Here is a 12155-nt window from a genome sequence, read left to right on the forward strand (position 1 = left end):
GCGATAGACTCAAGTCCTTCCTGGTTCCAGTTCTCACAGGCTGTGTGACTTTGGCCAAGTTACGGACCCTCTCTGTGCCTTAGGGCCTTCATCTCAAACATGAACATGGTAGTGGCACCTAGCTTGTAAGAATGATGGAGGGAACGCTCAGCTCACAGCCTGGCGGGTCTCAGGAAGTAACAGCGGCTGTGGTTAGCGCCCTGCAGCACGGAGACGTTTGGGGACCTGGTGAGACTCACCGGAGGAGAGTGTTAGAGAGCCTGCTGCCCAGTGAGCTCTCTCGTGTGCTAGCACGCGAGTGTGCGCCTCTCACCCGCGCCGAGGACAGCCCTCCTCCGGTCCGGAAGCAGCTTCCGAGGGAACAGGACATCCTCAGCCTGGAAGATGGCCTGAGCCTGGCTCCTTCCCTCGCCGCGCACGACTCTGCTGGGAAGGGGACTTCCTGGTCCACGTGCAGGTGTGGGGGCTTCCAGGGGTGACTGGCGGCTGTGGGGACTGCAGGGCCCTGATGGCCTGCCCCCCATCCCCAGCGGGAAGGCGATTCTCCAGGCCCGGCTGCCGGTGACGGACGACAGGGCTGTGTGTCTCGGTCTCTTCCTGGGCCTTCCTCGTGATTCCTTGCCAGCACATGAGACTGAAGCTGCTGAAGCCGCTGGAGAGACCAGGCGGCCCCTCACCGGCCTGAGGCCTGGAGCCCCTGCGAGGGTCCAGTGCTGGCCTCGGGGCGTGATTTTGAAGGCTGAGGCGAAGGGCACGGCCGCAGAAGTCATGGATTTGGGTCCCGAGGTTTGCGTCTCTCGTCCTTCCGAGTGCCTTCGGGAAACAGTCACCTGGTGTGTCCTTTTACTTAGGGTAGAAGAACAGAAGAACAATTTTAAGCACGTGAAGTAACTTTTCAGGGCCCATGCAGGCTGGAGATTGAGAATGTTCCAGTCCAAAGTAAAGCTTGTTCTTGGCTGGGAGGGGGCAGACGGTCCCGGTGCCCCCGCCCTGGGGCCTCTGGAAAAGGACATTCAGCAGCCCTGCTGTGGGGGGTGACAGTCCTGAGCGCCTGTGGGGGCCCTGAGGCTTCCTGTCTTTAAGCTCATCCATTTCTTTTCCAGCTTCTTGAGGCAAGAACAGGAAAAGAAAGGGCAGGTAGAGGGTTTCCACTGACTGGCAGAGCCAGGCTTTGGGGGAAGGGCAGCGCTCTGAACAGGGCGTCTCAGGTAGGTTTCCAGGCCCACCACAGACCTACAAACCCGGAGGCCGGGGGCCGGCCCAGCAGTCGGGGCTTTCACAAGCCCCCCGGGGGTCTCTGCTGCCCCAAAGTGTGGGCACCCTGCCTCCGACCAGGCCCCCAGGGGCCTCTGATTCCGAATCTAGATTAAAGCTGCAAGCAGGTGTGAGCCTGTCCCACAAATGGCAGCTTTCTCGGGCGTTCGAGGCACCAGCTGAGTTCGTTGTTTCCCAGTATTGATGACTGGGTTGAGCAGGGAGCAGGGAGCTGGGCGTTGGAGACTCGGAGAGGGGAGACAGGTGTGGTCCTTGCCCCTTGGGGGAGAAGACAGTGACTCAGGCAGATTAGCGCTGCTATGTGGGGGTGGGGGAAGGACAGCCTGGGGGGGTGCAGGTGTGGGTTTTTGGGGTGGGACATGCTGGGGGAAGGCATCCCAGAAGAGGTGATGTTTGGGTCGGGAGTTGGGAGGGGGAGGAAAGGATATGACCCTGCGCTGAGGCCGGCTGGAGAGCTTGTGCTGGTCTGACTGGGACACAGTGAGTAGAGGGAACAAGGGGAGGAACTGGGGCGCGGGGTGGCCAGGTCACGAGAGTCCTTTCAGCCCCTGAGGAACCTCGGAGAGGTTGGGAAGCTTGGGAGTGGGGGCCGGGGACTAGGGGCAGGCGTGCCAGCTAGGGGCTGGGGCAGTCGTCCTGCTGGAGTGGCCAGGGAGTCAGCCGGGGTGAGGATTGTTCGAGAGAAGTGGGTGGTGGTCGCATTCCTCAGGATGGGGAGCCTGGGAGGGACTAGTGGTGTTGGTGAGGGCACTGGGTGCTGGTGGGACACAGGGGTGACGTGTGTGGGGCAGATGGCTGGATGAAGCTTCACACGCTCCCCAAGACGAAGAGCTTTCTGTTCAGCTTCTTTTGGGGTCCTCCCAGCCACCCCGAGGCTTCGGGGCTGCTCAGGGTGTGCACCCGTGACGTAAAGCTACCCTGGCTTTGGTCGGATGGGGCTGTTTGGTCAGGCCACGCTTTAGAGCCACAAAGGGGATCCAACCCCCAGCTTGGTAAATCCCCACCCAGTCTCCAGCTCGCTCTCCCCTCGAGAGGGGAGATGAGTGACACATGGGGAGTCTGTCCTCCACCACGAGTGAGCTCGTGTCCTGAAAGCCCCGGGAAGGTCGAGGGGTCAGTGGGAGCATTCTAGGAGCTTGGGGACTGTTTTCCAGCCTCTGTCCCTGGGGGGGGGGGTGCTGAGTGCGTCAATTCCCGTTCTTTCTCTCTTTCTAGATAAGCTCTTTATTTACGTCTCTTATCCGCAGTTTAGCATGTTAGGACCAGGAAAGGGGAGCCACCCAAAACTCTCTCCTACTGGGGAGGGACGAATTGGCGAGTGACCCACTTAGTGACCATAGCCCTGGCAGAGCTACGACCCCACGTCCTGCTCCTAGGACTCTTTTCTGGGGGTCCACAGCCCCCTCTGCACCTGACCTTCGTGTGTCAGCCTCTGTTGGCCTCTGGCCCTCTCCCTGGTGTCTGTCTCGCTGTAGAAATGTCTGTTTGGCAGCACAGCTGTGGGCGCCCCGGGGCCAAGGGCAGGTTCACCGGGGCCTGCAGGGACTAGCCCAGAGCACCGGGAGGAGCTTTCTGGAATGTGTGGTGGATCACTGAATGCCTTTTTGTTTTGGTGCTAGTCCCTAGTAGGCACCCCCAAACAGGAGTGCTGCCCCCCCATCTGTTTGCTCAGATGTCTGTCCCCTCCTCGGGGAGTGGGGCCTTCTGGGGCCCACCTACCAAGTAGGAAGAGAGCTTGGCGCTCTGTTACTTCTGGGCGAGGTCTGAAAACCGCTCAGCGGCCAGCGGGATGGAGTGCAGTGGGCGGAGGGCTCCAGTACTTGTCGATGAATCCTGGTACAGATAATCCTGGTACGGATAAGGTTTTGTTTTTTTAAACAGTTTGTTTATTTTAGAGAGCGAGCGAGCGACCCAGTGCGCACACCAGCAGACGTGTGGGGTGGGGGCGGGAGGGGCAGAGGGAGAGGGAATCCCAAGCAGGCTCCATGCCCAGCGTGGAGCTCAATGTGGGGCTCTATCCCAGGACCCTGGGATCATAACCTGAGCCGAAGGTAGATGCTTCACTCACTGGGTCACCCAGGCGGCTTTTGCTTTTATTAAGATCATGATGAAAACACCTCCTGGGGTAGCTGAGTGCCTGGTTCTTGTGCATTCCTGCAGGGGCTTTGCAGCAAATTTCAGGGTAGCAGAATTCTGAGTCCCATTGGGACTCTGGTGCCGCAGATCTGTGAGACCCACTTTTTGAGAACCAGAAGGCGAGAAAAGTTCTGGAAAGGTAGTGCCTTCTGGCAGTCTCTCCTCTTCCTGCTGCCGCTCGTTAAAAAAAAAAAAAGTACCTGGTGTTGATTAGGGTGTGAAGGGCTGACTTTGTACCAAGCGAGCAGAGCAGCCGGTGGGAGATAAATAGTATTTTGTCAAAGCAGGGGCGGGCCTGGGTGTCCCGTGTGCTCCGCTCACAGACGACTGAGTGTTGATGAGTGGCATCTGTTGATTTGAGGCACAGCGCGCAGGCAGGTGGGGTCTCTGTGATGTTGTTCCCACCTGGATGGTGCCTGCCTGGCAGAGCGCTGGCCTGAGTCCCCCTCCTCCCCACCCCGGTGCCCGCCGGCTGGGGTCAGATGTGTGCCCATCACGACTTCGCTGGGGACGAGGACACAACCGTAAGCACAGAAGAAAGGCATAATTAATTAGTTGTTTTCTTTTTTTTTTAAGATTTACTTCTTAAGGGGGCGGCGAAGGTCAGGGTGGGGGAGAGAGAGAATCCCAAGCTGACTCCCTGCTGAGCGTGCTCGATCCCACAATCCTGAGATCATGACCTGAGCCGAAACCAAGAGTTGGACGCATAACTGAGCCATCCAGGCGCCCCATAGCTAGTTAGTTTTCAGTGTGTACTGTTTTTAGATGACTTACCCATTTGCCACTTTGAAAGTAGTATATGTGAACTAAAAAAGTCAGGAAAATACTGGAAGAGACCATAGGTACTCTTAACTCCCAAATGCAGGAATTAAAAAAAACTTGGGTCAATTTCTTTAGCATTTTTTTCCTCAGGAAATTTTCTAAATTGTCCTTGTGAAGTGGGTGTAATCCACTGTGGGGCTCACCCTTGTTTATTGCCATAAAGTGCAGGATCCCAGATCAGAGCCTAGGATCTGTGAAATGGTAGCAGGTGATGGGCCCGGCTAGTCCCTCCCCTTCGTCTCTTTCAAGGGCACAGTGATCTTCCAGAAATGACCTTGGCTTTGATGAGGGTGTGGGCAGCCCATCTATGCCTGAGCAGGGCCCTGGTCCTGCGGGGGGGGGGGGGTGTTGGAGCCAGTGGGCCGCGGGTTTGGGGAGGCAGTGTGGTGGGCACAGAGCAGAGGAGGGCCGGGGTCGGACCCCAGGGCCACCATTCAGGACACTGTTCAGGATCGTTAACCGCTCTGGCTTTGATTTTCTCCTTTGTGAAGTAGGAGCAATGATACCCATGTCACCAAGTTGTTCATAAGGGGTCAAAAGATGGAGAGTGGAGAGCGCCCGGGGCCTGGTGGCTGCTGTCTGTGACAGTGGCGGTGAGGGCAGGTGACCGCGGGTCATCTCCATTCTCCAGGCTCCTGTGCCTTTGTTCTCCATGTAAATACAAGTGGCTGCATGCTTCCCAAACTCAGGGTCCCTGCAGGACTCCCGGGTGACCCGGGCTGCTCCCCTGTGCCGGGTGGGGGGGGGGCAGCCAGCCATCTTCAGAAGCCCCTGGAGCTGTGGTCAAAGTCCTCAGAGTCAGTGCTTCCCTTCCCTCGTGTGAGGAGAATTCAGAGTCTGCAGGCATCTGTGGGCCCTCAGCCTCCCTCCTGCTGGCCCAGGCCCTGTGTCCAGGGTGTACCTGGCCCTTCCTGGGCCCCCCCCACGGCCTCGCCCCTCCTCGTAGCGGGTCCCAGCTCCTCCCTGTCCCGGCCAGAGTGCTCCCGGGCTGCTTCTCGGGGGGGGGGGGTTCCCTCCTGCTCCTTTCCTTTCTGTGGGTTTTCTTCAGCCCCAGCATGTCACCGGGACCCTGTCTTGCCCCTCCCAGCATGCAGCTCCGTGTAGGCTGCAAGAAATACTTGCGGGACTGACCGCACACGCTCCCCTGGGAGGCAGCGCTGGGTACGGTGGCGCTCTGCCTCTTTGGCCCTGACCGACATAAGAAACATGTTTTATGCACTGGGACGGGGTAGAGGGAAGAGTAGGGGTGCACATGGAAAACCAGCGGCAGGAGAGAGTCCCACCCACAGGGCGCGCCAGTGCTTCCCTGGCTGTCCCCCGTCCTGTGGCTCTTGGTTTTCATGCCCTTTGGATTTCCCAGATGGATGGCGCTGGACCGCATTTGCAAACCACACAGCCTGGCCACCCGTGGAGCTTGAGGGTGGGGAGGGGACTCCACACGTCCCTGGGCCTGTGGGTATCTATCACAGGCCAGGGGCAGGCCCTGAGGGGTTGGGGTCAGGGCGCCCTGGGCCCCAGAAGGAGGTGCTTCCGGGGTGGACGCTCCCTCCCCAACCTAGTTTGGGTTCAGGGGAAAGAGCACTGAACTGAATCAGGGTGCCTGGCTTCACGTCCTGCTTCTGCCACTTGGTGGCTGGGAGACGGCGGCGGGCAAATCACTTCCCTCCCACCCCCCCAACGGGGCGGCTGCGGGGCCCCCCATCCCCGGCTCCACGGAGCCTTTGGTTCTGCTCCGTGCCTGGGCAGGGCAGGGTGGGGGGTCACCCAGGGCCGACCTCGAGCGCTGGCCCTCCCTCGCTGTCCTCTGTCCGTCAGCCTGGATTGGAGGGGGTCCGGTGGAAGCAGCAGACCTCCTGACGCCTCTGCCCAGACCTCGGGGCGGAGCTGCTCCGTGTGCACATGGCGCGCCCCCCAACTGGCCCACTCTCTTCCAGCGCTCCAGGATGGCTGCCATGCTGGGGGACGCCATCATGCTGGTCAAAGGCCTTGCCAAGCTGACCCAGGTGGCCCTGGAGACCCACCTGCAACACCTGGGCCTTGGTGGGGAGCTCCTCGTGGTGGCCAGGACCCTGCAGTCCACAGCTGCGGAGCAGATCGACTTGGTCTTGGGGAGGGTGCAGGTGAGGAGGCTGGCGGGAGGGGGCGGCAGGCGAGGCCGGAGGGGCTGGCTCAGAGACCCGCTGGCCTTCCAGGTGTGGTGGGGTCGCGGCATGGGGCTGTAGCCCTGGGACTCAGGTTGTCGCTCAGGAAGCCTCACGGAGCTGGGACAGCTCCCAGGAACCGGTGGCCCAGACCCCAGTTCCCTGGCCCCAGGGCACAGGCTGCACCCCTGCCGGCCCGGTCCCATCCTGCTCACCCTCCACCTGCCCCGAGCTCCATTCCTGGGCCTCTCCTGAACGTGCTCAACAGAGTCCTTTTTAGTTTTGGAAATGAAAACAGTCACAGAGCAACACCCACGTTTGTTCGGAGGGAGGCTGCTGCAGGGAGCCTGTGTTTGCCTCACTGAAACGGTGTCTGCAGGCGACCAGCGCCTTCTCCCCGTTTATCTGATTTATCTTAGCGGTTTTGTCGGGTCGATTTGGTGCAAAAGTGGCGGAAGCTGCCTGGTGTGTAGGCTGATCGTGTGCGTGGCTCTGGGCGTCCCGCGGCAGTGTGGAGCTGTCCCTGGCCCTGTGTGCCCGTCCTGTACCAGCAGAGCCAGGGCCGCGCTTCCTGGCTTCGTTTCTGCGGGGACTCAGGAGCACCGCCTGCCTCCCTCGCCCTCCTGCCCTGCCCCCCCCCCTGCCCCCCCCTCCCCCCCCCCGCCACAGAGCCACTGCTTTCCTCCTCAAGTCAAGCGGGAGGGTCTGAAGTGAGTGCAGAGAGGCGCTGTCAGTAGGGTTTGCCACTGCGGTCCGCCTGGGTGTCCCCGTGCGAGCCACCTGCCCGGTTTCTGGGAGCCCGAGGGTGTTGGGAAGGGGGCACCGGCACAAGCTGCAGGTGCCCTGCTGCCTCCTGCCTTCTGTCCTGGGCTCGGCTGACCTTCTGGACAAGGACGCTCCCACTCCTCCAAGCTAGGAGGCCATCACCGCCTCCAGGCCTCTGGTCAGGGTTTTAGGGTTCCTAGCCCCTCCCCTTCTGCTCCCTAAGGGTTTGGTGGCAACACCATGTCTCTGTCACCCTACACAAATGCCTTGACAACTTGTAGAAGTCTCAACCCCATGAATCCACCCTCCCCCCCAGCCTGGCTGCTGTCCTGGGCGTCACCCCTCCTCAGGTGGGGAAACTGGTCTGTGACTTCTGAGTGACAGGACCCAAGTCTGGGCGGTCCTCCCACTTGGGGTCTCGCAGCCCAAGCTGTCCCAGGCGGTGCCTCCCCTGACACGGAACCATCCCCTTCCTGGTGGGTGTCTGCCTGTGAAACACCGGGAAGTGAGAGTGTGCTAGGCCTGGGGGGCCTTCTGAGAGGCGAGCGGGGAGACAGGCCCGGCATCTCCTGCAGGGTCCTTGGAGGGAGGCGGGAGTGCGGGTCCCACCTCGAAGGAGGCACTGAGTGGGGTGAGGGGCCTCCGTGTGCTCCTGTTCTTTCCCTGAAATTTAGAACGTTGGGGCCGCCTCCTATCCGAGGGGACGGAGACCACGTAAGCCAGAAATGCCTCTTCCTCCAGACCTTCAAGGGCTTCATTCACTTTCTCATTGAGCAGACGCTGAGTTTGAGGCCCCTGAGGTCACGCAGGGCCAGGAGGCCATGGCTGGAGTTCCTCCCCTGGCCTCCTTGGCTCCGGGTCCCCAGCACCTGAAACGTACCCACCGAGTCCAAGTGCAGGTCACTTGTGCGCGGAGCCAAGTGTCGGCAGGGCCAGTGGTCCCTGCTCTGTGACTGGCAGCCTGCCAGGCCTTTATCAGTTCTCCCAGCCTCAGTGTCTCTTTGATGAAATGACACTGATGGCCAGTCTCTTTCCTTCCCCTGGAGGACAAGTCCTTCCTCGGACCCCAAGCTGCGGTGGGGAGGCTGTGGGGCTGCCGCTGGTTTGCAGCGTCCCAGGCGCCCCGTGTGTGCCCCCGGGCGCCCCCAGCCCATCCCTGCGGCCTTGGGAGCGGTGCCGTTCCCCTGGCCCATCTGGGCCCACATAGCTCTATCTACAGATGTGGTGGCAGAGAGGGGGCAGGAACTGGCTCAAGGTCACTCAGGGTTCAAACACAGCAGAGACCTGGGCCTGCACTTTGAGTCTGTGACCATTACAGAGAAAGCGCAGCGCCTCCCTCCGGGCCTGTCCCCGTACCCCCGACTCCCAGAGCCAGCGGGCCAGCCCCTGTGAGAGCCTCTTAGAGGAGCGGCCGGGGCCGAGGTGCTGGCCTGGTGTGGCAGGTGGACCCCGTTGCCCTTTTACTTCTCCGAGCCGTCTGCTGGCCCGCTTCCCTCCCAGAAGCCCTGATTTACAGCCGAGCAACTTGCTGGAGTGTGGCGGTCACTCCCCTGGGCCTGGCCGGGCGCCCAGCAGGTGCTCGGCGACAGTCTGGCCTCCCCGGCACCACAGAGTGGGGCGTGTGAGGAGGAGGGCCAAGCCTGGGTCTCCTGGCTTGGGGCCGGGAAGGTGCTCCCCTGCGGATCGGGCGGAGGGCCGCTCTCCTGGTGGAGCGTGTGCGTCCCGGGCAGGGGGTGGGGGGGGACACAGGGAGGGGCTCCAGGTGGGCCGCTTGCTCCTCTCATGCTGGCTTCTCCCCGCAGGGTCAGGAGCAGCGCCGGGAGCCTTACGCTGAGAGCTTCAATGACCCGGACACAGAGTCGGGGGCCCCCACGGATTTCTCTGCGGCCTCCTCCCCTGACCGGTCAGCGCCTCCATCCTGGGATCACCCTGGCAGCGAGGGCCCGGCTCCTGCCTACGTGGCCAGCGGACCCTTTAGGGAAGCCGGGCTCTCGGGCCAGGCCGCCGCCCCTCTGGGCGTGGTCACCAGGAGGCTCTTTGGAGACCCCAGACACCCGCTCGCTGCCACGGGCCTTCCGCAAAGGTTCTTCCACCAGGACCAGCCCCCGGTGGGGGGCCTCACCACGGAGGACATTGAGAAGGCCCGGCAGGCCAAGGCTCGCCCCGAGAGCAAGCCCCACAAGCAGATGGTGCGTCCTGGAGGGCCAGGTGCCGTGGGGCTGGGGTGGCCGCCGCTCCCGGTGGCGCTGGTGTGAGGCCCTCCTCTGGGGCCGTTCTCTGGATCCCATGGTCTGGAGTTTTTGGGGACACGGTGGCTTCCTCTTGGTGCAGTAGGCTGCCAGGCGGAGCGGCCACCTTTGGGGGTGGAGTGGGGCTGTGGGGGGCTGCATGAACCCCTGCAGGCTGGTCCCGTCCCCGTTCGCCGATTCCGTGAGGTCTCTTTCCTTGCTCCCTCTAGCTCAGCGAGCACGCTCGGGAGCGGAAGGTGCCAGTTACACGGATTGGGCGGCTAGCCAACTTCGGAGGTAAGGTGGCTGTGTGTCCCCGTGCCGCCTCACCTGCCCTGGCCCGCCAGCCCCGGCCGAGCGGAGCTGGGCCACCACAGGGCCACCGCAGGGCCTGCATGGAGGTGGGAGATGGTGGGGACCAGAGGGGCCCCGTGGAGACTGTCGGCGCCTGCCTGAGCCGCTCCTGACCCTTCTCCCCGGGGATGATCCGGTGACTGGGTGCCAGTCTGCCTCCGCTCACCCACAGGGTGAGAGCGGCCACACTCGGGACCGTGTCTGCAGCAGCGGCCGTCCCTTCCTGCTGCCACTCCTGCGGCTGAGCCCCGCTGCCGGGACGGGCCAGTGAGTCGACGTTCCTTGCAGGGCTGCTGAGCTCCCAGAATGATCTTTGCCCCTGACTGGCCTTGCAGGGACTCGGGCTGGACCCCCACAGGCCGGCGGGGTGTCAGTGGGGGCTGTGGCCTTGAGTTGTTGTTGGAAAGTCTGTGCAGTTGGGAGCTCTGTCTGTCCTTTTCTTTGGAGATTTGAGTAATACCGTGTCCAGCGCACCTGTGCTGAGCAGAAAGCTAATTTTGGTACCTGCTTCTGTGACCTAAGTGTCCCTCCCGTATCCCGGCCGTCATGCACGCCATGCTCTGCAGCCACTTCTCCCCGAGACCCCATCCTGCTCCTCGTTCGGGATCGGCTCTGTGCCCCCTGTAGCCTGGACCCACGTGTGGGCTCTGACACTGAGTGACAGCTGCCTGTCTTCCTGACATGCAGAGCCCGCTACGTTCATTGGATGGAACTTTCTCGAAGCTTTTGTTCCCTCATTGCTGTTTTCAGATTTGGCATCTGCTGCTACTTAGCTGCTCCAGAGTCCGGCCTAAAGTACCATCTGTGTTTTAGGACAGAGTTACGGCTTTATTTCCTTTCATGGGCTTGTATTCTACCAGTTTCTCCGGGAACATCGAAACTGCCTGGGGCGCCACTCCCGGGACGAGTTTGAGAATTGGAGCTCCGGCGGCCTCCGGGGGTCCTTACTCAGGAGCCCGGGCATGTTCCCTGCCTCCCACAGAGGCTGCTGGCTGGGTGGCGTTGATTACCGAAGTGGTGCGTGGAGGCCCGCTTCTCTCCCCGACGAGTTTGAGGCCGGAACCGTCCCTTCGCGCTCTGTGGGCTTTCTCCCCAGCCTTCTTCCCGCTGCTGTGGAGGGGGCTTGGCACAGAGGCTTGGCTTGACTGATGGGTTTGGAGTAATCCTCTCGTGGGGGGTCCTTGCAGGCGAGGCTAGTAGACGGTCTGTTTGGGAAAAGTGGTCAGAAAGAAGGTTGTGATGGTAAATGGAATTTAATGGGATGCCATGAATTCCTGGTGAGAGGGGCAGGGGCCAGGCCCCCGGGGTCGAGGCAGACGAGCGGAGTGGGAAGAGGTTACAGGGGGAGGTGTGGGGGGCAGACAGGCAGCCGCAGTAAGTCCCGGTGCAGGGCTCCCCGCGGGCCAGGCGCCGCCCGGTTGGGGTCGGGGGAGCAGGTGCTCTGGGCCTGGAGCCGTCCGCCCAGCACTTGGCAGCTCCAGTAGGGCTTCCGGGGGAGGGTGACGGCAGGGAGCAGCCAGGTCTGGGAAGAATGGGCTGTTCTGGCTCCGTGTTGCCTTTGCCTCAGACATCCATCCCTGGGCAGCGCGAGGTGGGTCCAGAGGTATTGTTCTGAAACCTGTCCTTAGCCCTGCGTTTTTAAACGCACGCTCACCCCCCCTTGTGCATGGTGGGTCCAGCCCAATCCCGTGCCGGATGGATGTGGTAGGAGAAAGGGAGTCCCGGGCACTGTGATCAGAAGTCTGGAATGTGAATCCTCCATTACACATAGAGACGACCCTCAGCCCGTCCTGGCTTCCCCTCTGCCCTCTTCCCCAAGGCAGCCTCCCCTCTCCTCGCCTTCCTGCAACAACTCTTCTGTTCAGACCAGTCTCCTGTCTTCCAGCAGTTCGCACCTCTGTCCCCCGCGGAACACGGCGGCTGGTGGGCTTTCAAGAGCCGGCTTTGCAGCCCTAGTGTCCTCTTTTGGGGAAAAATGAGGTGTTGCATAGGCTCTGCTCTCCGAAGGGTTGTCCACCCGGTGATAAAGCAAGTAGCTGCCCACGGAGCTTGCCGAGCCTCTGAGAACCCCGTGTGGGAAGGAGAGCCTTAGGTTTAAAGTACACAAAACCACAAAACCACAATATATCACGGAAGAGTTGAGATGCACGAGGTCTGTCACTCGCACATAGTGCCCTTGGCCTCCTGGGGGGAGTGGGGCCCAGGGTGCGGTTATCCAAGGGAGCAAATAAAATTCCGTGGGCCCAGAATGGGGGGGGTCTGCTGCCCTGTGGCTCGGGACAGTTCTCAGTGGGTTAGGAGATGAGGAAAAACCCTGCGTCACCCCTGGGAGCCTCCCTCCCACATGATGTCGTGGCGCGTTGGGCCCATCCGTCTGTCTCGTGCTGAGCCCTGTGTGCACGTTGAGTCACTTACAAGGTTCCCCCGGCGCCCT

General features: G+C 61.6%; 1 protein-coding gene across 2 annotated transcripts in view; it reads left to right on the forward strand.

Annotated features, from left to right (window-relative positions):
- The window catches only part of COQ8A (coenzyme Q8A), a 44127-nt gene that overhangs the window by 19130 nt on the left and 12842 nt on the right, over window positions 1–12155 (forward strand). For both annotated transcript variants that reach the window (XM_087859454.1, XM_045796531.2), the window contains exons 2-4: window positions 6168–6353; window positions 8942–9328; window positions 9598–9664. In XM_087859454.1, the coding sequence (XP_087715580.1) occupies window positions 6177–6353; window positions 8942–9328; window positions 9598–9664 (631 nt within the window). In that variant the 5' untranslated portion in view covers window positions 6168–6176. The remainder of the gene's footprint in view (window positions 1–6167; window positions 6354–8941; window positions 9329–9597; window positions 9665–12155) is intronic.

Source organism: Ursus americanus, chromosome 2, assembly GCF_024610735.1.
Source record: "Ursus americanus isolate L20-20 chromosome 2, mUrsAme1.1.p, whole genome shotgun sequence".
In the NCBI taxonomy this organism is placed as follows: Eukaryota; Metazoa; Chordata; class Mammalia; order Carnivora; family Ursidae; genus Ursus; species Ursus americanus.